Source organism: Balaenoptera musculus, chromosome 10 (genome assembly GCF_009873245.2).
Source record: "Balaenoptera musculus isolate JJ_BM4_2016_0621 chromosome 10, mBalMus1.pri.v3, whole genome shotgun sequence".
Lineage (NCBI taxonomy): Eukaryota > Metazoa > Chordata > Mammalia > Artiodactyla > Balaenopteridae > Balaenoptera > Balaenoptera musculus.
In genome coordinates this window covers 1,773,775-1,801,130 of record NC_045794.1, presented here as the reverse complement: position 1 = coordinate 1,801,130, position 27,356 = coordinate 1,773,775, and the positions used below count along the sequence as shown (strand labels likewise).

Genomic DNA, 27,356 nt, shown 5'->3' with positions numbered 1-27,356 from the left:
ATTTTCTCTATTTTCCTTAAAGAACCTAAAGTTTTAAATCTTTCTGCATTTGATCCCTTAGCAAAAATATCTAGTACCTTTTCTTTTTTTAACTCTTGGTTAGGTTAACCTATTCACTTTAAGTGCCACAGTTATTTCATGAACTAGTCTTTCATATAGTTGGGTAATAAATTGCACTTAACATCTTGATATAATTAGAACTGATCCTTAGCCAGTAAATTTCTGTGTATTTCTAGGACAGTATAATCCTCAGTGACATAAACTAAGAATTTTAAAAAATCAATTATATTATAAACACCAGCTGTCCATTAATATTGATTAATAAATCAATAAGTTTCAAAATTAATAGAGTAATTTTCAAATCAATAAAAGTAAAAATATATTGATAACTTATGAGTTGATAAAATTAATATTTACTATTATTATTTATCTAAATGGAAGGAGCTACACGTGTGAGAAAGAAGGAATTTTTCTTAACCTAAAAACAGGGAGGCTAGTCAAAAGGACCTACCTGCACATGCCTAGGAAGTGCAGGGGTGCTGTTGGTTCTCGGGGCTGGGGTGTCCTTACCACCAAAATAAAGCTGTAGTTTTGGGTGATTAGATGAACCCAGTTGCAGACTAACTTGTGGTCAGATGGCTACAGAGGCCTGGACTGGATAGGCTCTCCTGACCTAGAACTTTCCCAGAAGCGGCTGCTAAGGGTTAGGTCTACTGCCGACACAGCAGCCCCCCACTGCCTGACTCCCCAAGCTGTCCCAGGGTTGGGAGGAGGTGAACCGAGGCTTGCTGGGGGGGGGGGGTACTCTGCGGGCAGGCCTCCGGGGCAGCTTCTGGCTGCTTCGGGCCCCTCACAGTCCAGCTGCGGTAGCTCATCAGCTGCTGCCCAAATACCTGAGTCTGTTGTCAAGAAGAAGGTTTTCGCTTCCCCTGTGCCTTTAACCATAGTTGTCTTTTTTTCATTCAGTTGGAGATCTTCCTGGTTCTCAGTATGAGTGATTTTTTTATCGGTGCCTGGACATTTGGGGTCTGGGTCACGCCCTGTGACTCTGGATCTTATTTAAACCGTCTCTGCCAGCTGGTTTTCGTTGGTGCACTCCAGAGAGGAGAGGGTGGTGGGGCCTCATTACTGCCCGGTGGAGGCAAATCCAGGCTCCCCTCTGCCTCTGTTGACACCCAGGGAGTGGGGCTCCCCGTCACTCCGGGCAGAGGTATGAATTGTACCCCTGCTAGGCCTCCCCTGACTAGTCCCTGCCGGGATGTGTAGGACCCCCTCCACAAGCACTGCGGGGTGGCCTCCTTCCTGCTGCGCAGCACTGGGCCTCCTCTGACACTTCCCAGGGTGGGACTCACCGCTCCGCCCAGCCTGTCCCCGCTGCCACTGGGGGGGCTTGGTTACTGCCCCCTCCTTGGCTTCCTCTGACACCTGCCCAGGGGGAGGAGAGGCTGGGGGGTACAGACCCCAGCTCACCATTTAGCTTTGCTGCCACGGGTGGCAGTTTTTCCTGTGACCTTTTTTTTTTTTTTTTTCTTCAAACACCTGCTGATTGACAGTGTGGTGTATTTTTATTTAAAATGACTGTTCACTTGCTCCTCTGAAACATGTTGTAACCTTGACCTTTATATTCGCCAGTGTTTTAATATTCTTTTAAATGGCAAGCAGTGTAAAACAAGGGGAGTTTGTCCTTGATGTTACTTCTGAATAGCATGCAAGGTCATCCAACATAAAGTAATACGTGAATGGCTCTGTATCTCTTGTATCTGTATTGAAATGCATTGAAGACTGGGTTTAAACAATGCATGGGCTTCTAATGCAGCTCTTCTCTTTTAGGGATTGATCGTGGGGTGTAGAGTAGATTGATTATTGTCTAAAATGTTTTTATCTTGCTAGGCTGCCCCTTTCCCCTCTAGGCCTCCTGGGCTAGAGAGCCCAGGCTTTTGTTGTCTGTGACTGTTGGTGCTTCCAGGTCGCTGGTTTCCAGCTCCAGGTCTGATATATGAGGCAAGAAGAAAATCCAGGGAACTTACCACCTGTGACATTCTTTGGGTCCCAGTGTCCTTAACCAGTCTGCCTTCTCTCCACCTTTTTTATGTTGGTGTGGCTGTAGTTTTACATTTGTATGTATAGCTCACAGATAGTTTTTAGTTTTACTTTTGTACTTATCAGAGGTATGGGGAAAAGTATGTCTGTTCCATCTTCTAGAAGCAGAAGTTAAAGCTAACCTTTATTTTTGAAGGAAGACTTAGGCCAAACTACCTTTTCTCTTTAGTAAGGCAATAGTTATGTTTTAGGTTTAGATATCTAAGTGACCTCAGTAGAGGTTGAACTTTAGTGCCAGTATTCAGATATCCCAGTTTTTTTGAAATCACAATTTTCATCACTACCCTACCCGCCAGCCCCAGTCACTTATTGATGTGTTTTAGAAAATGATACCTCTAGTAGCAGACAAGTTTTGCTGTCTAGTTTCACTAATTTATTCAGCCACTGATGCCTTTTAAATGATCCTTAATGGGTATTCATTCCTTATTAGAACCTATCTATGCCTGGTACTTCTTGTTTATTTCTAGAAATCAGAGTTTTTCAAATACTTGAGTTTATTGAAATGATTAGTGAAGTATTTCCACAACCTTAAATATGAGATCGTTTAAGATACTTTTTAAAATTTAATCTTTTTTTTGTTTTGTTTTAGAAAGGCCTGATTCTAATAAATGTCAGGGTTTTTTTTTCCTTTACACAAAAGACTGAAAGCCGCTTAGCTCAATTTCACAAAAAAAGAAGTAACTTTGGAGACTAGAAAAGACACCTAGAATGCATTGGTCGTTATTTGCTGATTTTACCAGCGTAGCCACGTATGAAGGTTTGTGAAAGCACATATGTACAGAGAAATCCTTTTATAATGAAGTCTCACAGAACAGGAAGAACAGGTGGTATTGCAGAGTCTGGCCTTCTGTCAGTTGCTCTCCGTATGGATGGTTTCCAGTAAGAACCCAAATGCCCTCACATCCCTGGGTTTGTTTAAAGATACTTCAGTGTACGTGCTCATGAGTGTACAATTTATAGTTAACTTTATTTTGAGTCAATTCCATTCATTCCTTTTCCACACATGGACCATGATTTTGTAAAAAGAAAGCATAAAATTCCCTCAAAACTTCTTACTTCAAGAATTTTGATCCTTCTTATCTAAAAGGCATCTTTTTCCTGTGTGTGTGTGCTTAAAAGTGCTTCAAATTCTTGAAGATTACCCCATTGCCTGCTCAGCTATTCCTCAAACAGGGGAAAATGTTTTTACTTTTTTTAATATAAAAAGCATCAAATAACTTAAAGTTAATTTCTGTGTATTTACTAAGGAAAGGGTGTCCTGTTTGAAGCGAGAATGCTAAACTTTCCTGCTTTGCAGCACTAAATTGTTGGGTTGGAATGCATTGTAATTGATACCTATAGTTTGTGCCACCATCCTTGAGAAAATGATTTTTTTTAATTTGTGTTTAACACAATCTAAGATTTTTTTTAAATGGGGGGGAGGTCTCTCTTTTCTGTTACATGTGAAGGAATTTAGTGTCACTTCTCTTTTTCGTGGCCTCTGTATCTGTAAAATTTTAACTGTATACTTAGCCACCCAGATCATGTAATCCGTAAACAAAACTGTGGTAAATGCTCTCGGATCCTGACCTTTGTTCACTGGTTTCTAGAATAACAGAAAACATCTACCTACATTTTGTTCTTTTCTTAGATATGATCGTGAGTCTCACTGGATCCGGCTAATATTCCCCCTAAACATTCTGGTTATTTTGCAGAATGTAGGGCTTCTGTTTCTTTGAGAACAGATAACAACTGGAAGAAATGATCCTTATAACATTAAAACTGGGTTTATTGCAAGTAAAAAAGTAAACCTAAAGGGTTACTTTAAGTTTATTGCAAGGATGAGAAGTATGTGCTGGAAAGTTGAGGCAGTGATCAGGAAGAAAGTTTCAATCGCACTTTGTTTTAAACAGTCTCGTTTCAGACATTGGTTTGGGTCAGTATAAACAAGTTGACCTACAGGGTATTTCATTCCTATAACTTTGTGGATCTGCCTCTGATTTTTCACCCCAGTATACTGCAGATACACACCACGGGCCTGCCAGAAACAGGACAGCTCTCAAAATTTAGAAATAGAATAGAAATTCTTATAAAGTATTTCTTAGTTTTAAAACACTGAATATGTCTTTATTCTCATGTTAATATTTGTTGAAAGAGAGAAAGAATAAGCTTCCGTCCTTCAGAGTTCAAAGTTACAGTCTGCATGGCATATAGGAAAGTGTTAGACATACATAATAATCAGGACTAAGCATTAAGATTAATAAATACTTTCTGGAGGCTGAGAAGGAAGGAATATGTGCGTCTCTGAGTTAGGGAAGCAAGGAATCCCACACAAACCTTTTTAAGAACTAAGGAATGATTATAATTAGAAGGAAAAACCTAGGCTCCTTTAAAAAAAAAAAATCAGAAAGTTTGCTGTGTGTTTGTTTTCTTTGCTTTCTACCAAGAGGGGAAAAAAAAAAGTAGAGTTTTGCTAGGAAATACAGAATATGTAGAAAGAACAGATATCCTATGAGCTTAATGCCATAAATGGTGATGTATCCAAGTATATCCTTTAGATAAGAGATTACATGAAACCTTAAGAAAAAAAAATCCACTGAGTAACAAAATAAATACCTGAATATCTATAGTCAGAAGTTCTCCTTTTCACACATAAATCAATTTGTATATGAGGAAATCAAAGAAAAGAACCTTATAAGTGCTTATAAACCAGAGTGCCTGGATGCTGGGGTTCTTTTTGAACCTATTATAAGTAACATCAGTTATGTTTTTATTTGAGACAAAACTCTGCTAGTTAGTTAAAATGTCTATTTTCTTTTCTTTTGGCTGAGATAACTCATTGTGAATGCTGGATTTTTCATAGTTCTGAGAAATTGTGTTTGGTAAGTATATCTATTTTTAATTAATACAAATGGAAAAGAGCATTATTTAATAAAGGTAATTTCATAGAAAAAGCTTTCAAAATATGAAGCTCATTGCTGGAACAATAATAAAATATAATCTCAAATGTAACAACCACGGAAAACAGATTCTTGAATTTGACAAACGTATGTTAAGGAATATATATATATATATGTATATATATATATATATACATATATATATATACATATATATATATATATATATACTGACAATTTTACTAGTTACTAGGTTGATACACGGGTGAATGAGTCTTTGTCCAGCCCTCATAGACTCACAATCCATGGGAAGAAAAGACATGTAGACAGATTATTAGAATCTGACAGAGGTTCCAGATGACACTGAAATCCTTTTGTTCCAAACCTAAAGATACTGGATAAGCTTTAACCCCCTCTCAGAATTTGTGATGCATGATTGAGCTCATTGACAGAAAAAATCTGCAGGTGTCAGAAGCAAAGAGGGGTGTGAACTAAAGCAGCAGCAGCCCTGGGCACTATGACCAGTCGTGACCAGTTAGGGCTGGGGCTGGGTTTTAGCACCCGCACAGGGAAAGAAGACGGAACTTTAGGATGACACGAACTGGGGACCTGGAACTGAACTTCTGCCGCGAGGTGGGACAGTCAGACGAGTGCCATTCAGGGGAAAGGAAGTAAGACTAATTGAGTCAAACCTTTACCACCAGTAGATGAGAAAAGCTTTTCTCTGCTGTGACCTTGGGAAGGAACCCCAGGTCCCTTATAAGATGTCAGAATTCTGAAGCCTGTATCTCCAGCAGATTTAGAGTACAAATTGATACTGCCACTGGGTGTGGGAAGCTCCTACCTGAAATATTAGAATAAAAATGTATGCCCCATTAGAGCCTAGCAGAAGCAATTACAGTATCACTGCTGGGATCCTTCAACAGCCCAGACTTCACAATATTCCCATGGAAAAAAACAAGTGACCCTTAGGATGAGCTCACAGTCAGTCCACAACGAGGAGGATGTAACAGAGGAGATTACTTCTCTGAAGACTTAAGATCCTAGACGGGCAATATTTTCTTGAAGATTTTAAAATAACTAAAGAGAGGAAGTATAAGTATCAGAAGGAAGAACAGTGGATACAGGACAGTGTCGTAGTTGAGAGCGTGGGCTCTGAAAGTTAAGACAGATGTCAGACTTCAGAAGAGAAATTGCAGCTTACATCACCAAGAGCTAATATCCCAAAAAAGAGCATTCCTAAAAATGGAGAAGAAAATAACAGTTTAATGGGGGGTGGGGGGAATAGTCAAAAGATAGGAACGGAAGATCATAGGGAAGAAATGTAGATAGTCTCTAAACATGAATACATGCCCAACCTCACTCATATTAAGATAAAGGCAAACTGAGGTGCTGTTTGGCCAAAATCAAGGAAGAGTTTAACAGCATATTCAGTTGACAGGGCTGCGCATGTCACACACTCTTAAAACCCTACTGGTGGGAGCGCAAAATGTACACGTCCTGTGGAGGGAATTTGGCAACATGTAATAAAATTACTTACCTATGTTTTCACTTTTTGACCCAGAGGCTTCACTTCTAGGAATCTGTCCCAAAGATGCATTTTCAAAATTACAAAATAACACATATACAAGGTAATTCCGTGTGTGCTATGATAGTGTTTGCTACAGTGTTTGTAGTAGCAGTAGATTAGAAATAACTCAGATACCCAACAGTGGGATACTGGTTGAATCAATTACAATACATCCAACAGAGTAGAGTACTGTGCAGCTGTAGAAGGGAGTGGGAAACATCTCTATTGTTATGAAGTGACTACTTGAATATGTTGTTAAATGAAAAAGCAAGAGGCAGAATAGTGTATTTAATATTCTACTTCTTATGTGAGAAAAGTGGGTAAATTCATAAATGTTTGTGAGAGTGTATGCTTGCTTACAGTTACATAAAGAACAATTTAAAGGTAAATTTAAAATTTACCCCAAAAATTTCCTATGAAAAGAGGAAGGGAATAGAATAGAGAAGGCAGGATTGAAAGCAAGTCTTCTCTGAAAGTACCTAGTTATATAGTTTTGACTCTAGAATCATATGGATGTTTTACATAATCAAAAATAAAATTACATCAGAAAGAGGGGAAAGCAATTCCTGAATTTTGTAAACAAACTGAAACAAATGAATCTAGTTATTTATTAAATTGTTGCATAGCCACATACAGCAGAGAATTATTTCAACTAACCTTATATATTACAGATTTTTCTATGTACATTCTCAGTAAGATATACTCCAATGAGAAGAAAAAATAATGCAAAGAAATTTTAAAGTTCATCCTGAAGGCATATTGATAGTGATTACATTGGTATTGGTATTTTCAAAGAATTAAATTGATGGATAAAGCAAATAAAGAGTAGTTATGTCATTATTGTTAGGAACCAAGGTTTTTCAGCATAAGAGGAAAAGAGATATATAAAGTATAAAATCAAAGCAGTGAAGTAAAAACTTATTCTTTAAGATGCAGATCTAGAATCTTAAATCTAAATTGAAAATATCACTGTTAATTTATAATTTTCTCCCTCTTAAAAAGAAAGGAAGTTTTTCCTAGCTCTCAACTGTGAAACAACCAGAAAGCAGTAATCCAGCAGAACTGAGCACCCAGCAGCCGCTCCTGTCGCACTGAATGAATGAGCTCTTTGGTAAACCAGCTGATTCCAGATCTGGGGCAAGAAATGTACAAGACGAGCTTAGCGCATGTTTGCCAGAACGCAAGAGTGATGTCGTGTCAGAAGGACACAGAAAGTCTGCTACACAGAATACACAGGATGGTTATTCCTTCCACATTTCGGTCCTAATCAGGACCAAAATTAAACTATCTAACTGATTTCTTTAAAAAGCAAAACAAAATCAGTAGGAAACACACTTTTCTATTAGACCTTGCACTCCAGCTGAGAAAATAAATAGGATGTGAAGGTCGTCTGACCGTGACTGCTGTGGGGCTAAATCCAGCACAGTTGTCTCCTCTAATCTAGTTGCCATCCCCTGCCCACCACACTGCTTCACGGGAGTCCCCCCAGAGCTGTCCAACCAGTGGAAAAGGAGCTTTCCCAGCTAGAAGGATAATCTTCAGTCAAGTGTGTATAAAATGAACAACTCAAGAACAATTAATGACTAACATACTTTTTCAAGAAATGAAGTTTAAAATAAAGCTCATAGGTAATTTGTTGAAATTTTGCTAAGTTTATAACCACCAGAGTCCGACCCACCTGAAAACGATGAAGATTATGCTTTTCTCATTTTGTATATCAAATACCAAAATAGCAAATTAAAGTTTAATTAAAATTCACTATAATAAAATGATTTCCAAGGTTTAACAAATGTAGGCAGAAATAATTTTAATGCTTTCTTAAAGATAACTATAATTGGAAATAATGCTAGTTAGGTTAAGACTTATTTATGATATGTTTTCTAAAATATCTCAGAATATTTCTAAGTAGTATTATTTCTAAAACTCATTTAGGTAGGTTAATAGTGTTATCAGAAACCAAAAAGGAAAGATTAGTGAACAACCAGGTAACTGATCAGAATTCAAACCTTTTCTTTTAATACCTGGGTTTGAATAACCAACATATACTGTTTCTTAGCCTAACTAAGTATTTTTCTGTGAAATATATAGTTTCTGTACCACTTTTTTTGAGCATTGACATCTTAGTCCTAAAAGAAAAGATTAACAGAATAAACGATGAATTTTTCCTCTGGGAGGGTATGTATACCTATACACACAGATATGCGTTTACAGCTTAAAAAGTTTATCTCAGCAAGTTTCCTCCTGTCCTTTTTTTTTTTTCTCCTTCCTTCCTTCGAACAACTTTATGCTTCATGTCATGGGACCATGGGACTTCGGCTCTCTGCACATGCACATGGCACGGTTCGAGAGGGAAAATACTTGGATATAAAGTACCTTTCATGCTTGCTGGTCTTAATCTTAAGAAGAGCGTAGAACAAGAGATTCTTGAGCAGAGGGTCGTTTATATGATCTGTATAATATCTACTGCTCTGTGAGCTGTCAGATACTTAGTGCTCAACTTCTGACTGTGCAGGAAACAGACTTCACACTAAATTAATGAGTATTTGACCTGGGAACACTAGCTAAACTTTGATAAGCCTCATGTCTTTCAGAAATGAAGCAGTTCTTAGGACTATTTCTTCATTCGCTTACATGGATCAAATAAGTAACCTGTGGTCTTATCTGTCTCCTGTGATCAGTTCTTGTGTGAGGCTTTCATTCTCATTCCTGAGAAATACTTGAGATATATCCTGCCTTGAAAGTGGATTTGCATGTGCTTTATTAGTTCTTCTCTAAGTTTTTAAACTCACACTAGGTATCAGGCATTAAAGACTGCGTGTCATGTTCTAAGATAATAAGTATCCAAGGGTACTTTTGCTGCAGGGTCCTATTAAAGTCCACAGGGAAATGTTTCTTACCCACGTGAAAGTGAATGAGGTGCAGCATGTTGTCACTTTCTGGTGCACCCCTTTGCCCTTTGCTCTCTCCCTCCTGCTTCCCCAGAGCTGCCTTGCAGATGACTCTCCATTTGTCATAAGTACAGCTTGACATAAGAAACAGTGCCCTACATATTTTCAAGGTCCCTGTACGTCATCGCAGAAAAGAGAAATTTGATATCACAGACAATTTCTTGATAAGTATTTTCTCTGCTCTCATTATATCCTGGAGGGAGGAACTGGCTTAGAAATGTGCATATATTACTAGGTGAAAATGTAAACAGCCCAAATGCCCAGAAATATGGGACTCGTTAAACATCTATTCAACTGAATACTATGCAGCCAGTTAAAATTAGGTTTTAGAATAATACTTAATGACATGAAAAGAAATGTTCATAACGATGGTGATAGCTGAAATGTATTGGGTGTTGATTGTATGCCACGCACCTTTCTAAGAGCTTGTATTAACTTGGTTAATCCTAACAACAGTCTTATGGGGAGAAGGTATTGTTATTCTCATTTTAAAGGTGAGGAAGTTGAGGCTCCGAGCATTTGAGTAGCTTGCCCCAGCTGAGCTAGCTGGTAAGAGGCAGAACTAGAATTCAGGTCCAAGCACTTTGGCCCTATACTTGCTCAGGCATCATTATGTGAAAAAATACCGAAGAAAAATCTCTCTAAACTTTTTTATGGAAGTAGACAAAATGTTTTAAATTCATCTAGAAAAGAAAATGTGTCAAAGATACCCAATCAGATTTTGATAAAGCAGAATTGGTGGAGAAGGACAACATGTCCTACCAGATATCAAAATATACCATAAGATATAGCAATTTTAAAAATACCATATCGTAGCAGAAATAGAGAATAAATCAGAAAAGCATGCTACTTTTATGTTCATAGGGAAGAGGCTGAACAGGTGCACCTAAATATTAACAATGATTATCACTGGTTAGAGGGATTTACAGGTAATTTTTCTTTTTCTTCTTTTTGTGTTTTAGATTATCTACAGTGAACATTTTTGAATCATATAATATTATCAAATGTATTTTTAATGCTTTTAAAACTTCAGGTTTTAACAATATTGTTGTTTGATTTTATGCATAGTGTTTGTACCGTGCATTTTCTGAATTGCTTGCTCTGCAAAGGGAATTCTCTAAAATGTTTTATATGTATATATATATATTACATTCACCTGGGTTTTAAATTAACCAAGCACACAGAATTACCAATCCAGTCCTCCATTTTGGTGAACATGGAGAAGAGGCAGTGGGATAATAATCCTCTTCTGGTCTAGGGTTGAAGAGAAGGATTTCAGAATCTTCAACTCATTTCCAAAACCTGAATTGTTTATTGGTGGTGTAAAGAAAAGCTATTGAATTTTAATATATAGCTTCTGTCTGATCACCTTGCTGAACTTCATTGTAAATTGTAATCATTTTTCAGTTGATTCTCTTGGATTTTCTAGGTATATAATCATTTCATTTACAGATAATGATAACTTTTCCCCCAATATTTATGGTCTGTATGTTATATAACATCTCCCTCAAATGGAATAGTTGTTAAAAAGGGTGAGTAATTTTATGGTAACCTGGAAAGATGGGTCCTATATATTGATATCACGAAGTGAAAAAATAGAGTTAGCAGAGTTCTATCCTATATGTAGTATAATCCAGTTTTTATTTTAAAAAATAAAAACAAGCACTGCAATAAAGTGCTTAATTTAGGGAGATTACTCCTCCCTCCAAAATTCCTGTGGAAATTTAGGTGCTTGTCTTAGCCTGCTTGGGCTGCCATAACAAAATACCATAGACTGAGTGACTTAAACAGCAAATTTATTTTCTCACCATTCTGGAGGCTGGGAAGTCCAAGATCAAGGTGCCAGCTGCCTTGGTTCCTGTGAGAGCCCTCTTCCTGGCTCACGGAGGCCTCCTCCTCACTGTGTCCCCATGCGGCAGGGGGACTCATCTCCCCCTTCCTCTTCTTACAGGGCCACAGTCCCATCAGATTAGGGCCCCACCTTATGACCCCACTGAACCCTAACTTATCTCCTAAAGGCTGTCTGCAGACACAGTCGCCTTGGGGGTTAGGGCCTCATCATGAATTTTGAGGGGGCCCAGTTCAGTCCGTAACAGTGTCTAAACTTTCTTCCCCCAATATCCTCAGAAATCCTATGTTTAATTTATTTTATTTCAGGCAGGATTTGTTTTATCCTTTCTTAGGACATTCTTGAGGCCTTGGTACTTTGCAGTGTGTCACAGAAATTTTACCTAAATTTAACCTTATGCATAATTTCCTCTTAGACACAAAATCGAATGAAGCTCATGGCCGACAATTATGAGGATGACCACTTCAGATCCTCCCATTCCAGTCAAACCAATCATAAACCCTCCCCAGACCAGGTAAGACTGCTTTTGATTGTCTTGTGAAAACCAGTATGCTTTTATTTTGATGTCTTTTGTACTAGCACATTACAGATTCTGGGGTACAAGTTAGAAAAATAAAAATAATCAGTTTCTGAAAACTCTTTTTTTTTTTTTTTTAACACAGTCAGTTTCTGTAGAGGAAGGTGGTACCTGATTCTGAATATTTTAAGAGGAGATACTCAGCAGATTTGAGGACACTGAAGAATCCTTGAGATGAGAAAAAAATTTAGTCTTCTCAGAGATACTCACTAATTTGTAACTGTCCTGCTTTTCTTATTTAAGAGACAGTGCCTCAGTAGAAAAACAAAACTTTCCCTGTAAGCTCAGTGAGGCACGCACAGTGCAGTGTAACGGTAACTATTGAATATTATTTAATTGCAAATTTAAAAATCTCTGCTCATCACCTAGTAGATGTGAAGATTGAAACTTAGTTTCTTCGCTCCCATTTCCTTGGTGGATCCCTCCATCTATGTCATTCTTAAATTGTTGCCTTCAACTTCTCATCAGTGCAGAAGAGGCAGTGATGAGTCAGCCTGAAGGGGAACCATATTCAATGCCAGTTTTTTTGGAAGAAGGAAACTCTCCCAAGATCTTGAATGTGATGGATGGGGGAGAGTAGTGAACAGATTACCTCATATCCCATTGCCAAAAGTCAGATTTCAACATCTCCATCACACTCAATCTTAAAATATACAGCTGAGGGAGAAAAATAATAGTTAAGTAATTACATCCATATGACTAAAGAGTCAAGGAAAGCTCCCCCACTGAGCATCTCCTCCAAATGATAGCATAGCTTTGTCTTAGGAGAAGAAGAAGAAATATTGCAGGTGAAAGCAGCAATAATATGGAAAATGCAATTTTTTTCTAAGATTCAGAAGGTACAGTCATGGTTTGATGACATTTTCTTAGCCAGTTGAGGCAGGCCTTATATTTTAGAGGGAAAACAGTACAATCTTTGACACAGGCAGAATGGAGAACTGTCTGCCTTGATGTCAGCAGTCTGTCCCTGCCAAGACATCATTTTGCTTGTTCTGCCTGCTTCTTGATACCTGGAGTTAAGTTTACGCCAGTGTATGTAAGATGAGTATTAGATCCTTTCCTTGAAACAGGTTTCGCTGATACACACAAGGAATTGGGTAGCTCGCAGTAGTGGGAGGCAAACAGGAATGGGGAAAGGTTGAGGAAAAGGCAAAAAATAAAGAAAAGCCTCCCGCTTGATAATGTTGCCCAGATCCAGCAGTGGCTAGAGAGAGCGTCTCGGAGAGGTCGGAAGGCTGGAAGTACAGTGACAAGCTAATTACGAGTCAGAGCCTGATGTAAGAAGGGTCAGGAGATTAGAGACCGTTTGCTGCTGCTACAGTGTGCTTGTGTCTCTGTTTTGAATACTAACCAGCTCTTTTCGTTCCCACGCTGCTCTGGGGTCTCTGCCGTCCCGTAGGACGAGGAGGAGGGCATATGGGCATAGCCGTCCACGTGCTCCTAGGGCAGCCATTTGTTCAGCACGGTGAGAAACGGCTCTCCTTAACTACAGACATGCGTTCTGTTTGTTTGCCGTCACTTTTTTTCACGCGATCATCTCACGTCTTGTTTCTCTGTAATTCACTAAATCCTTGGTGTGCTCTCTGCCTTCTCATTTCACCTGATTCCTGTGTGTATTGCTATGCTTCTGACATAGTGGGGTTTGGGGTTTGGGGCTTTTTTTCTTGTTGTGTGTTAATAGTCACTTTTATAATTTCTTTCATGCATTTTTGGGAGAACTTCCAGGGCATGTAACTATTGATAAATTTCTCCTGTTGTTGTTTTATTTATAAACTACCCTGTCTAGCATGACTTTACAGTGTCCTGGTAAGGTTTATAGTGACTTACATCAAACCGGAAATAGAAAATTGATCAGATACTCTGCCAGTAGGTTTGGGATATACTGTTTATGATAAGTTAAAGTATATAGTCTTAAAAAAACAAAAAACCTGTAGTGTGGACTAAAACCTTGAGTTTCTGTTTATAGAAGAACGTTCTGCATCCTCGGGGTCAGTCATTCTTCCCAAGTGCCTACCCTGGGCAACCCCTAGAGCCTGGGTATTACCCCAAACTGTCCTTATAAATAAAGAGGAATAAAGAAGCAAAAGAAGACTTTTTAAGAAGTCGGTCTACAGAGTTCTTTTTCCCTCTTTTATGGATTGCTGCTGTGTTAAACTGTTGCCAGGACACTGTCTAGATTCTCCTTTCCAGGCCAATTGGCTAGAAAATATAGTCCAGCTGTGTCAGTATCTCTCTTTGATCCGATGCCCTGGAGGTTTGACTGAGGAAATCCTTTCCTTAGAAAAAATAATAATTATGATGAGTAAGTTCACACGTATTGGTGGCCTTGCACCCCTGGATTCACTGCCCGTGCTTTTTGGCGATCTCACTCTGCTGGAGTTGGTTCTTCCTGAAAAGTCTGTGTCTTGGTGTTACCCTCCTTAAAATGATGAGGGTCATGTAGACCTCTCGCTGCAAACAGAGCCGAGGAGAACAACGAGGTAAGTTGTGGAAAGAGGCGGGCACTGTGAAGACGGGAAACTTTCCACGTGGCTTTATCCTGAGGCTGTGAAAGAAGCTGAAATGCGTGATGCCAACCACAAAGCTCTTTGAGTCTCTATTCCTGCCCTGCAAAGAGGTTCATCCATACCGTTTTTCTAGATTCCACATACGTGCATTAATATACAGTATTTGTTTTTCTCTTTCTGACTTACTTCACTCTGTATGACAGACTCTAGGTCCGTCTGCACAGAAGTAGAGGACGGGCGTGTGGACACAGTGGGTGGGGAAGGGGGTGTGGGATGAATTGGGAGATTAGGATTGACGTAAATACACTACCATGTGTAAAACAGATAGCTAGTGGGAACCTGCTGTATAGCACGGGGAGCTCAGCTTGGTGCTCAGTGGTGACCTAGATGGGTGGGATGGGGGGCGTGGGAGGGAGGTCCAAGGGGGAGGGGATATATGTATACCTATAGCTGATTCACTTCGTTGTGCAGCAGAAACTAACGCAACGTTGTAAAGCAATTATACTCCAATTTTAAAAAACAGCTCTTTGAACCCTGCACGCCAGACAGAGCTGAAGCTGAGAAGGTCTGTGTGCTAGTTCTCTTCATCTACACTGCACCCTCCGGGGCGTGGGTGGAGCTGGTCATCGTGGAGCCTGTGGGGGCCACGCGGGATTTGAATGTACTTCAGCAGGCTCCTCCCCCAAAGGGAAGCTGCCTTGTCTGTTCTGGCAGAACACAGGAGCTTCTGTGCAGGCCTTAGCAGGAAGCCCAGCCCCGTTGGTGTCCTAGGCAACACGGCCCATAGGTAACCTCACCAGGAGACTGAGAAATGAGCCACCTTCACATGACCTTGTTCCTGAGTCTCCGTTCTCCTCTCTCTTCTCCCACAATAGAATCTAACTCCTAACACGTGTTCAAATGCTACCGATTTTTTTTAAAATTATTGCACTATTGATCTTACTGCACTAAAATATTAACAGTCATCGGTTTAACAAAGTGCAGTTGCAATTAGCTGGCCACAGCTTGAGTTTCTATGGTAGAGTATTTCAAATTTTCTAAAATATGCTGTGAATATAATTATATTATAAAGGTTTTACCTAAAGAAATGCATGAGTGATCCCTAAAACATTGCCCAAGTCTTGACTTGCTATCCACTTTACTTGCTAATTCTCCAGAGAACAGATTTTCTTAACAAAATGTCAAGCTTTTGAAGTTGATGATTTGCCTTATCAAACTTAAGAACATAAATAATGTTTTGTGTGTAAAAATTTTTAAAAACACCATGTGTACCAGCAAAGTATGAGCCTTACTAGATGTAATCATTTCTCAGACTTATGCTTTATGGCCCAGAAAATGATCATCTTGGTGAACTTACCATGTGCTCTTGAAAAGAATGATATTCTTTAGTTATTGCATATAGTGTTCTATAAATATTGATAGGTCTAGGTGGCTGACAGGGTTATTCATATCTTCTATGACTTTACTAAAAATTGCCGGGGGGGTGGGGGGCAGTCTATTAAATGCTGAGAGAGGAGTATTAAAATCTCCAGGTATAATTGGAATTATTCTATTTGTCCTTTGAATTCTCAATTTTTGCTTCATGTATTTTGAAGCTCTGTTATTATTTGCACACCCATTTTTGATTGTTGTATACTCTTGATAAACTGACCTCCTTGTCATTATGAAATATCCCTCTTTATTTTCCAGGAATATTCTTTGTCTTCAAATCTCCTTTATTAGTCTTAAGTCAACAAGGAGCAGTGTAAACTAACACGAAAAGTCACTCTGTCTTGTCTGGCAATAACAGGCATTCAATTAATACTTATTGAATATTGACTTTCTCGTGTTTTCTGGAGAGCAAATTGCTAGATAACATCATTTCCTTTATATATAAAAGTATATGTTTCTTTTTTATGCTGTTATTTTAGACATCTCGTAGAGCAGCGGTCCCCATGGCACCCCATGGTTTCGTGGAAGACAGTTTTTCCCCGGACCAGGGGTTTGGGGGGTGGGGGGATGGTTTCGGGATGATTCAAGCACATTATATTTATTGTGCACTTTATTATTATTTCTATTATTTATTTCTACTTTATTGTTATTTCTGTTATTATTACATTGTGGTATATAATGAAATAATTATACAACTCACCATAATGCAGAATCAGTGGGAGCTTGTTTTCACTTGCCACTCACTGAAAGGTTTTTGATATGAGTCTGCAAGCAATTGATTTATTATGGTCTCTGTGCAGTCAAACCTCTCTGCTAATGATAATCTGGATTTGCAGCCGCTCCCCAGTACTAACATCACCACTTCAGCTCCACCTCAGGTCATCAGGCATTAGATTCTCATAAGGAGCATGCGACCTAGATCCTTCGCATGCGCAGTTCACAGTAGGGTTCGCTCTTCTATGAGAATCTAATGGCCGCCACTGATCTGACCTGAGGCGGAGCTCAGGCGGTAACGCGAGCGATGGGGAGCGGCTGTAAATACAGATGAAGCTTCGCTCGCTTGCCCGCCGCCCCCTCCTGCTGTGCAGTGCGATTCCTAACAGGCCATAACCAGTAGCGGTCCGTGGCCTGGGGGTTGGGGACCCCTGTCATAGAGGATGAGATGCTATGGATAAAAAGGTATTTACTTTAGGAAGTTAGTAACCTCCCAGGTTAACTGTGCATTGGCCCTAGCCTTGTGATATTTAACACTGAAGGAAGAAAAAGAAAAAGAACCTTATAATACTATAATGAGGAGGTACTCTAAGTTAAATCATAGGAGAAAATAATAATCTGGTTGCACACACAGTGTAGAATGGTTTCAGTAGAAAGGTAATGGAAGAATGGGAGCTTTATAAGCACCTGACTTTAATGATCTTTGCCTACATTTTGACTATTCTCCTGACGTTAATTTAAACCAAAGCTCATTCTCTACATAGCAACCCCCTCCCCTCCCATTTTCTTGAGATATAAGTGACAAATAGCATTGTATTAATCCAAGGTGCACAACGTAATGATTTGGTAGATGTATATATTGCCAAATGATCACCACAGTAAGTTTAGTTAACATCTATCACCTCACATAATTACAGTTTTTTTTCTTGTGATGAGAACTTTAAGGTCTACTCTTTTAATAACTTTCAGATATACAATAGACACCATGCCTTATATCCCCAGGGCATATTTATCATATAACTGGAAGTTTACACCTTTTGACTCCCTCAACCGTTTTACCCACCCCCAAACCCCACCACAGGCAACTGCCAAATCTGTTCCCTGTATCTATGAGTTTTGTTTTTCTAGGTTCCACATGTAAGTGAGATTGTACAGTATTTGTCTTTTTCTTTGTCTCTTATTTCACTAAGCATAATACCCTCAAGGTCCATCCATGTTGTCACAAATGGTAGGATTTTCTTCTTTTTTATTGGCTGAATAATATGACTGTGTGTGTGTGTGTGTGTACAGTTGGCCCTTGAACAACACAGGTTTGAACTGCACAGGTCCACTTATACATAGATTTTTTTTTTTTGCAATAGTAAATAGTATAGTACTACACAATCAAGAGTTGGTTGAATCTGCAGTTATGGAACAATGGATACAGAGGCACCACAGAACAAAAGGCCAACTACAAGTTACACACAGATTTTTGACTCTTCAGAGGGTCAGTGCCCCTAACCCCTGCATGGTTCAAGGGTAACTGTATATACACCACATTTTTCTTTATCCATCAGTGGACAGTTAGGTTGTCTGTGTGTCTTCGCTCTTATAAATAACACTGCAAGGAACACAGGCGTGCAGATATCTTTTCAAGATAGTGATTTTATTTCCTTTGGATATATACTCTGAAGTGGAATTGCAGGATCATATGGTAGTTCTATTTTGAATTTTTTGAGGAATCTCCATGCTGTTTTCCATAGTGGCTGCATCAGTTTACGTTCCCACCAACAGTGCATAAGGGTTCCCTTTTCTCCACATCCTCACCAACACTTATCACTTGTCTTTTTGGTAGTAACCAACAAGTGTGAGGTGATATTTCATTGTGGTTTTGATTTGCGTTTCCCTGATGATTAGTTATGTTGAGTGCCTTTTCACGTACCTGTTGGCCATATGTATGTCTTTTTAGAAAAACGTCTATTTAGATCTTCTGCCCACTTTTAGTTGAATTTTTTGCTATTGAGTTGTATGACTTCTTTATAAATTTTGGATATTAGCCCCTTATCAGATATATGACTTGCAAATATTTTCTCCCATTCACTAGGTTGTCTTCATTTTGTTGATGGTTTCCTTTGCTGTGAAGAAGCTTTTTAGTTTGATGTAGTCCCACTAGTTTATTTTTGCTTTTGTTGCTTGTGCTTTTGGTGTCAGATTCAAAAATTCATCCCCAAGATCTATGTCAAGGAGCTTACCACCTATGTTTTCTTATAGGAGTTTTATGGTTTCAGGTCCCACATTCAAGGCTTTCATCCTTTTTGAGTTAATTTTTGTGTATGGTGTAAGATTTTGGTCCAGTTTTATTCTTTTGCATGTAACTGTCCAGTTTTCCAGTACCATTTATTGAAGAGACTGTCCTTTCCCCATTGTATATTCTTGGCTCCTTTGTCATAAATTAATTGACCAGTATATCCATGGGTTTATTTCTGGGCTCTCTATTCTGTTCCATTGATCTATATGTCTCTTTTTATGCCAGTACCATACTGTTTTAATTACTATAGCTTTGAAATATATTTGAAATCAGGGAGCATAATGCCTCCAGCTTTGTTCTTCTTTCTCAAGATTTCTTTGGCTATTTGGGGGTCTTTTATGGTTTCATACAAATTTTAGGATTCTTTGTTTTATTTCTGTGAAAAATGCCATTGGAATTTTGATAGGGATTGCACTGAATCTGTATATTGCTTTGGGTAGTATGAACATTTTAACAGTATTAATTCCTTAAATCCATGAGCACAGACTATCCATTTATTTGTGTCTTCTTCAATTTCTTTTGTCAGTGTCTTACAGTTTTCAAGGAACAGGTCTTTTACCTCCTTGGTTACATTTATTCCTAGGTATTTTATTCTTTCTGATACAATTGTAAATGAGATTGTTTTCTTAATTTCTCTTTTTGATAGTGTGTTATTAGTGTATAGAAATGCAACTGATTTTGTGTATTAGTTTTGTATCCTGCAATATTACTGAATTCTTTTATAAGTTCTAACAGTTTTTTGACAGAGTCTTTATGGTTTTCTGCATATAATATCATGTCATCTGCAAACAGTGATAGTTTTACTTCTTCCATTTCTATTTGGATGCCTTTTATTTCTTTTTCTTGTCTAACTGCTCTGGCTAGGACTCCCAATACCATGTTGAATAAGAGTGGTGAGAGTGGGCATCTTTTGTCTTGCTCCTGATCTTAGAGGAAAAGCTCTCAGCTTTTCACCATTGAGTATTATGTTAGCTGTGGACTTGTCATTATATGGCCTTTTCTATGTTGAGGAATGTTCCCTCTGTTTCTGCTTTGTTGAGATTTTTTTTTTTAATAAGTGGATGTTAAATTTTGTCAGATGCTTTTTCTGCACCTATTGAGATGATTATGTGATTTTTGTCCTTCATTTTGTTAATGTGGTATGTCACATTGATTGATTTGCAGGTGTTGAACCATCCTTGCATCCCTGGAATAAACCCCACTTGATCATGGTATATGATCCTTTTAATGTATTGTTGAATTTGGTTTGCTAATATTTTGTTGAGAATTTTTCCATCTATGTTCATCAGAGATATTGGCATGTAATTTTCTTTTCTTGTGGCATCTTTTTCTGGTTTTGGTATCAGGTAATGCTGGCATTGTAAAATGAATTTGGAAGAGTTCTCTCCTCTTATATTTTTTTGGAAGAGTTTTTTAAAAGATTGGTGTTAATTCTTTAAATGTTTGGTAGAATTCACTAATGAAACCAGCTGGTCCTCAGCTTTTCTTTCTTGGGAGGTTTTTAATTACTGATTCGGTTCCCTTACTTGTTATTGGTCTGTTCAAATTTTCTATTTCTTCATGATTCAGTCTTGGTACGTTGTGTGTTTCTAGGAATTAATCCAGTCCTTCTAGGCTGTCCAAATTGTTGGGATTGGCATATAGCTGTTCGTAGTAGCCTCATGATTCTTTGTATTTGTCTGGTATCAGTTGTAATGTCTCCTCTTTAGTTTCTGATTTTATTTATCCTGTCTCTTTTATTTTCTCCTATCACGTCCTACCTGTGAAACTGACAAAGCATGTTTTCTCCTGTGTCCCCTGTACGGCAGTTATATTACTTTATGGCAGTTTAGTTTGGTGGTAATAGCATGCTTTGGCTCCAGATCTGATTTGAGTCCAGCTCGGTAGCTGTGTAATTTCCCACAAGTCACTCAACCTGTTCTCTAAGCATCAGGTTCCTCATTTGTTAAATGGCAGTAATAAAACCTATAGTGAAGGTTCTTGGAAGGATTACATGTAATAATGTGTTCAGTGCACTTAGCCCTCTGCCTGGCACACAGGAAGTGCTCAGTAAAGGACTGTGTGACATTGATAGTGATTGTGGTAAAAATCCTCAAATATTTACAAGATCCTTTGGTGCTCCTCTTCACTTTATAGATTTCTCCTCTCTCCTAATATAGTAACATTCCTCCCATTGCACAAGTAACCCACAATCCTAGTAATTAATTTTTCCTGCAGCAAAAGAAATGTCTTCTTTACTGAATCGTCAATGATGTCACCAGTACTGCCTGAGCAACAGTGTAGACGCCTCTCCCAGGTATCTGTGCGGGAGGTCAGCCACAGACGTTGTCAGACCTAATCACCTTTAAGAAGCACCCTGCCACCCTTGGCGGCAGGTGACACTTTCTTCTGAAGTTTTCTGACCTGAGGGTTATTTTCAGGCCGTAGAAAGAAGCAGGAGCACCACCCCTGCGCGGTGGCTGTAAGTGATTCTTGACAGGCTTGGTGATCACATGAGCTCAGTGAGGCAGGGACCTCTTCTTAGGCCACGTGAGTGAGTTGTGAGTAATCTGGGGGAGAGACCTTTCTCTCAATGTATTTTTAAGACAGAGTTTACAGTGTTCCACAGGTACATCCTACATTTTTGTAGTTTCTGCTGAATGATTTAAGGTGAAATTGTCCTGTGACTCACTTGATGTATTTCTTAGACTGAAAATTGCAGTGTTTTAAACATCTCTGGAACATAAGCTCTCAGATGCATGGGTTCTTACCTTAACAATTACCAGCATTTGACTAATAAGGAAGTGCCGTCTTCCTCCTGTTTGTGGTATCATTCATGACTCAGACGTTCTTCCTGGACAATAAAAATATCCTTGTACTTCATGCAAAATAAAATTCTTCACGTCCTAATTGTTTTTCACAGTCCTCTGAAAATGGGGGGACCCTACAGAGCTCAATAAATAGTTTTTGAAATAAAAAACTAGTGAGCTTTTACCCTAAAGAAAAGTTGCATGTATTTTATTTAAAGTTTTATGCATTTGTAGTAGATATTGTAATCTTTTAATTTGCTCTGTACCCTAACGGGTTACCCTGTGATCTGACATGGTTATGACGTGGACTGCTGGTTTCCCAGTCCACCTTCTAGAATACATGGTCAGGTTTATCAGCCACCTCTCAGGTAACATGTGGTGGGACCCCTTTTAATACCAGTTTTGGAAGATAGGCCTAACACTTGCCTATTATATCACATTTTTATTTTATAGAGTTATGTTTTGGAGGATATGATTTGACTCACATTTTATCTGAACTATTTAACAACAGTCTTGTTACAATAGGGTTCTACAGTATTTCTTTCATTAACTTGTCCTCAGCTTCTCCCTAATTTGTTATTTTCTCTACATTCTCTCTGTCTTTAGGGTTACTATCTGTTTTGGGTTAAAGGAATATTTTCTTGGACACAAAAATGCATCATCAACCAAAACAAAAAAGCTATTCTCCCTTGATGTGTCTGCCTCCTTCTTCCTGATCCTAGGATGACGAGACTAAAGTTTCCAGCTGGATCTGTCAGTCAGCATTTCTGGGATAAATTAAGTGAGCACACTTGATTGAGGTGTAGCTGGACTGTATCACTGTCTTCCTATTATCCTAGGAGATCAAAGCTGAGCACAAATAGAGGCTTAGTCTTTAAAATATTCAAAACAGATGGCTAGTTCTTTGCGGTGAAAATTCAGGTTTTAAGGCAAACCACTTGTTAGCAAGACTTCATTTCTTTTCATTGAAAGATAGTCAACACTGAACATATACCTCTCTCTCTTCTTCAAGACTAGAATCACACACTTTCTGCATGAGGAGGGGTTTGGCAAACCCCAAAAGCTGTTACACTGTCTGGGTTCCTTTTCATGTGAATATAAAATAAGATACTCAGATTTTTCTTTTGGCATTTTGGGTATTAAATGAAAAAATCTTAAATGTTTAAATTCTCATAGTCATTTTGTTGGTGGGTCACTATTTGAAATCTAGTATTCACACTGTTACATCCTCCAGAATTGAACCAGAGTGTTTATCCCTGACTTCATATTTTTACAAACTAAAATGCACATTCTCCACAGTCTATTACTGACACCTGGGTCCTGAGGTCATACAGAATAAGTCCGTAAGTGCGGTTTGAAGTTTTTATTGTTTGGTTTAAAACTGACTGAAATGAGAAAATGAACTCAAAAATATTTATTGGGAGTCTCCTATGTACCTACACTGCACTAGGTACATGGGTTGAAATACATGTTTCAAGACTATAAAAACAAATACTAAAGGACAGATTTTCTCCAACAGAAAAAATTATACGAGGTGCCGTAGGAAAACCCAGGTCTGCACCAGAGACTCAAGGGCTCACAGAGGAGGTGACACTTGTGCCGCATCTTGAAGGAGCAGCAGGCGATTGCCAAGCAGATACACTGTAAATCTGTTGAACTCTCAGTAGCTCCCTGTGGTTACTGCTTAGGGTGTGAATTAATTCTCTATTGCTGCATAATGCAATACCCCAAAACTTGGCAGCATTGAAAGCAATACACCCCTGTTAGGTCAGTGGTCTCTGCAGGTCATGAATTCGGAAGCAGCTTGGCTGGGTAGCTCTTGCATGAGTGTCTCCGGGGTTGCAGTCAGGATGTCAGCTGGGTCTGTAGTTGTCCAGAGCTTGGTGGGGACGGAGCATCCGTTCCAAGATGCTCAGCCACAGCTCATACCGGCAGGAACCTTCAGTTCCTCACCATCCGGACCCAAAATGAGTGATTCAAGAGAAGGGAGCAAGGAGGAAGCCACAGTGACTTTTATGACCCATTATCGGAAGTCACACACCACCACCTCTACTGTGTTCTGTTCCTTCAGCGCAAGGCACTGAGACCATCTGCGCTGAATGGGCCAGAGCGTCTTAGGCTTTACTTTTTGAGGGGAGGCATGTCAAAGCACGTGTGGACTTAGTGCCAACCTCCACAGGTGTTGGGGCAGGGTGACAAGCCACATGGCTGGTGCCGCCAGCGCGGGTGGATCACGATGACCTTTGTGTGCCGTGGCGACCTGTGGAGGGTGGCCAGGAGGGATGTCAGAGCTTCTGGCTCTGTCCTGGAGGAGGCCATGCGGCCTGGATGCCACGGCGGTGGAAGGGATGGAGGATCGCCCGTGTGCTCATCACCGGGAAGCTTAGTTCTCAGAAACGTCCCAGACAGAGAACACAGCCCGAAAGCCCCACTGGGGTTCAGAAAGGTAACTTGCCTACAGGCGCTGTTCACATAAACAGCCCTGCACAAGCCCACGTGTTCCACGGTGGCTGTGGCACTTGGACGCCGAGTGACTTCGGTCCAGGCACATTCACGGCCCGGGTCACCTCCCCGGGCATTGAATTTTTCGTTTAGAAAGTGGGGCAAGGAGGCAGGTGTCGATGACCTCGATGATCGCTAAAATAACTTTCTCTGTGCTCAGAACTTAGTGTTTTATCCTTGTTTAACCTTGAGAATGTTTGACTCAATAGAAACATTTAATCTGTTCACAAACATCTAAATCAGGTTATACCAATGTCAAGGGATTTTCACTGAATATTTGCTGGAGCTGAAACTAAGTTAATGCAGTTTCTTTATCAGTTTTCCATGCATGCGGTTGAAAATGTCCATCTTTTTCCATATTCTTATTTTACTGAATCATTTTAGTATCAATTCTTTTCCATATTTAAACTTTATAATGACTTTATTTATCAATCAGGAATTTTGTCCAGATCAAATTTTACTAATTAGAACTTTCTGCAACTGTGAATTTTCTTTTTATGCCCATTGCCAAATCCAGTTTTCTATTTAGCCAATGTTTTGTTTTGTGTTGATATTACTATTAATACAAGTACTATTCATTGTGAATTGAATTTTTGAACAGTAATTATTATTTATTTCTTAAGTAATCTGTAAGAAAATTATAAGCATTTCCTCCCTAATATTATAGTTACCCTGTTATCTGGAATAGGTCTACTGTAGAGATTGGCAAACCTTTTTATAAAGGTCCAGATAGTAAATGTTTTATACTTTGTGAACTTTACTCTGTCAAAACTATTCAGCTCTGCTCTTGCAGTGGGAAAGCAGCCTCAGACAGTATGTAAATGAGAGTGAAGGTTAATATGACTATGATTAATGTAACTTTATTCATGGGCTCTGAAATTTGATTTTCAGATAATCTCCACATGTCACCAAATACCCTTTTGATTTTTTTTCCAACCATTCTTAGTGATGGACTGTACAAAAGCAGGCAGTGATGCTGGATTTGGTCCATGGACTGTCATTTATTTACCGACCTCTGGTCTATTATGTCGCTTTTCCAGTTCTTCTTTGTGCTTCTCATCTCTTCATGTGCCATTTTGTAGCCATCTGGTCATTGGTGGAGCTCAGTGCAAATGATAGGGTTAAGGTGTCCTCAGGGTCAGAATGTCAGCTGGAGTTATCAAGAGTACCTTGCATTTTACATGTGCTCAAATCCTCACACGGATGAGAATTGTCATTCCCATTTTACAGATGGTGAAACAGGTTCTTGGAAATAATAATGGTGAATAATTATTGAAGAAGCTTACCATGTGATGGACACGTGGATTATTACAGTCTCATAAAGTATACTATCCTCAGAGTAATTTGTCCCAGGTCTCATAGCTAGAAGGTTGCAGGCCCCAGAGGTAAGCCAGTCTGTCTCCAGAGCCCATGCTGTTAACTGCTTTGTGGCTTTGCAGTGTTTCACAGAGTCATCAATGCAGTGCAAAGATATTGTAGCACACAACATGAGTGATACAAATCTGTCTCTGGCAAGGGTAGCCTCTGGGTAAAAAAGCCTTTTTTCACCACAGTTTCTGAAACTAGATGCCCAGTAATTAACATAATCACCAGCCAAGGGCCTGCATGCATATGGCTGCGGTGTTTGAATGGTTGTGTTAATGGCCGTGGCCGTTGCCCTGGCCACAGCCAGTCACATTGCCTTCCCTGGCACTAAAGAGTGACACCACTGTGTCTGCTTAACATGTGGTGCTGTAAGGTGTGAGATGCCACAGCTGCTCTTGCCAGAGAAGTGTTCAAGTAGATAAAATTCCTAGTTAAGATCATGAGATGCTGAGGACCACCTCAGTGAATTCCATGGCTAATTAAAAATTTTCCATGAGGGAAGCAACTAACCTAATCATAGGTAAGAGAAGCAGCTGGGAAAACAACCGTGCTTCCCTGGAACATACAAGTCGTCGTTGATGCAAGAGATGCTACGATGCAGGAGTTCCAGTTCAGAGGAGCCTGGGCCCTCCCAGTCAGACCATTCCGTGTGTGTGCGCATGCCCTCCCAGTCAGACCACATTCCGTGTCTGTGCGCGCACGCCCTCCCAGTCAGACCACATTCCGTGTGTGTGTGCGCGCGCCCTCCCAGTCAGACCACATTCCGTGTGTGTGCGCACGAGCCCTCCCAGTCAGACCACATTCCGTGTGTGTGTGTGCGCGCGCCCTCCCAGTCAGACCACATTCCGTGTGTGTGTGCGCGCGCCCTCCCAGTCAGACCACATTCCGTGTGTGTGTGCGCGCGCCCTCCCAGTCAGACCACATTCCGTGTCTGTGCGCACGCGCCCTCCCAGTCAGACCACATTCCGTGTGTGTGCGCGCGCGCCCTCCCAGTCAGACCACATTCCGTGTGTGTGCGCACGAGCCCTCCCAGTCAGACCACATTCCGTGTGTGTGCGCGCGCGCCCTCCCAGTCAGACCACATTCCGTGTGTGTGCGCACGAGCCCTCCCAGTCAGACCACATTCCGTGTGTGTGTGCGCGCGCCCTCCCAGTCAGACCACATTCCGTGTGTGTGTGCGCGCGCCCTCCCAGTCAGACCACATTCCGTGTCTGTGCGCGCACGCCCTCCCAGTCAGACCACATTCCGTGTGTGTGTGAGCGCGCCCTCCCAGTCAGACCATTCCGTGTGTGTGTGTGTGTGCGCGCCCTCCCAGTCAGACCATTCCGTGTGTGTGTGTGTGCGCGCCCTCCCAGTCAGACCATTCCGTGTGTGTGTGCGCGCCCTCCCAGTCAGACCACATTCCGTGTGTGCGCGCGCGCCCTCCCAGTCAGACCATTCCATGTGTGTGTGTGTGCGCGCCCTCCCAGTCAGACCACATTCCGTGTGTGTGTGTGTGCGCGCCCTCCCAGTCAGACCATTCCGTGTGTGTGCGCGCGCCCTCCCAGTCAGACCACATTCTGTGTGTGTGTGTGCGCGCCCTCCCAGTCAGACCATTCCATGTGTGTGTGTGTGCGCGCCCTCCCAGTCAGACCACATTCCGTGTGTGTGTGTGCGCGCCCTCCCAGTCAGACCATTCCATGTGTGTGTGTGTGCGCGCCCTCCCAGTCAGACCACATTCCGTGTGTGTGCGCGCGCCCTCCCAGTCAGACCACATTCCGTGTGTGTGCGCGCCCTCCCAGTCAGACCACATTCCGTGTGTGTGTGCGCCCTCCCAGTCAGACCACATTCCGTGTGTG

General features: G+C 40.3%; 1 protein-coding gene across 5 annotated transcripts in view; it reads left to right on the top strand.

Annotated features, from left to right (window-relative positions):
• Positions 1-27,356, top strand: part of ERC1 (ELKS/RAB6-interacting/CAST family member 1) — a 285,407-nt gene that overhangs the window by 214,241 nt on the left and 43,810 nt on the right. For all 5 annotated transcript variants that reach the window (XM_036866387.1, XM_036866383.1, XM_036866384.1 and 2 more), the window contains one exon: positions 11,762-11,860. In XM_036866387.1, the coding sequence (XP_036722282.1) occupies positions 11,762-11,860 (99 nt within the window). The remainder of the gene's footprint in view (positions 1-11,761; positions 11,861-27,356) is intronic.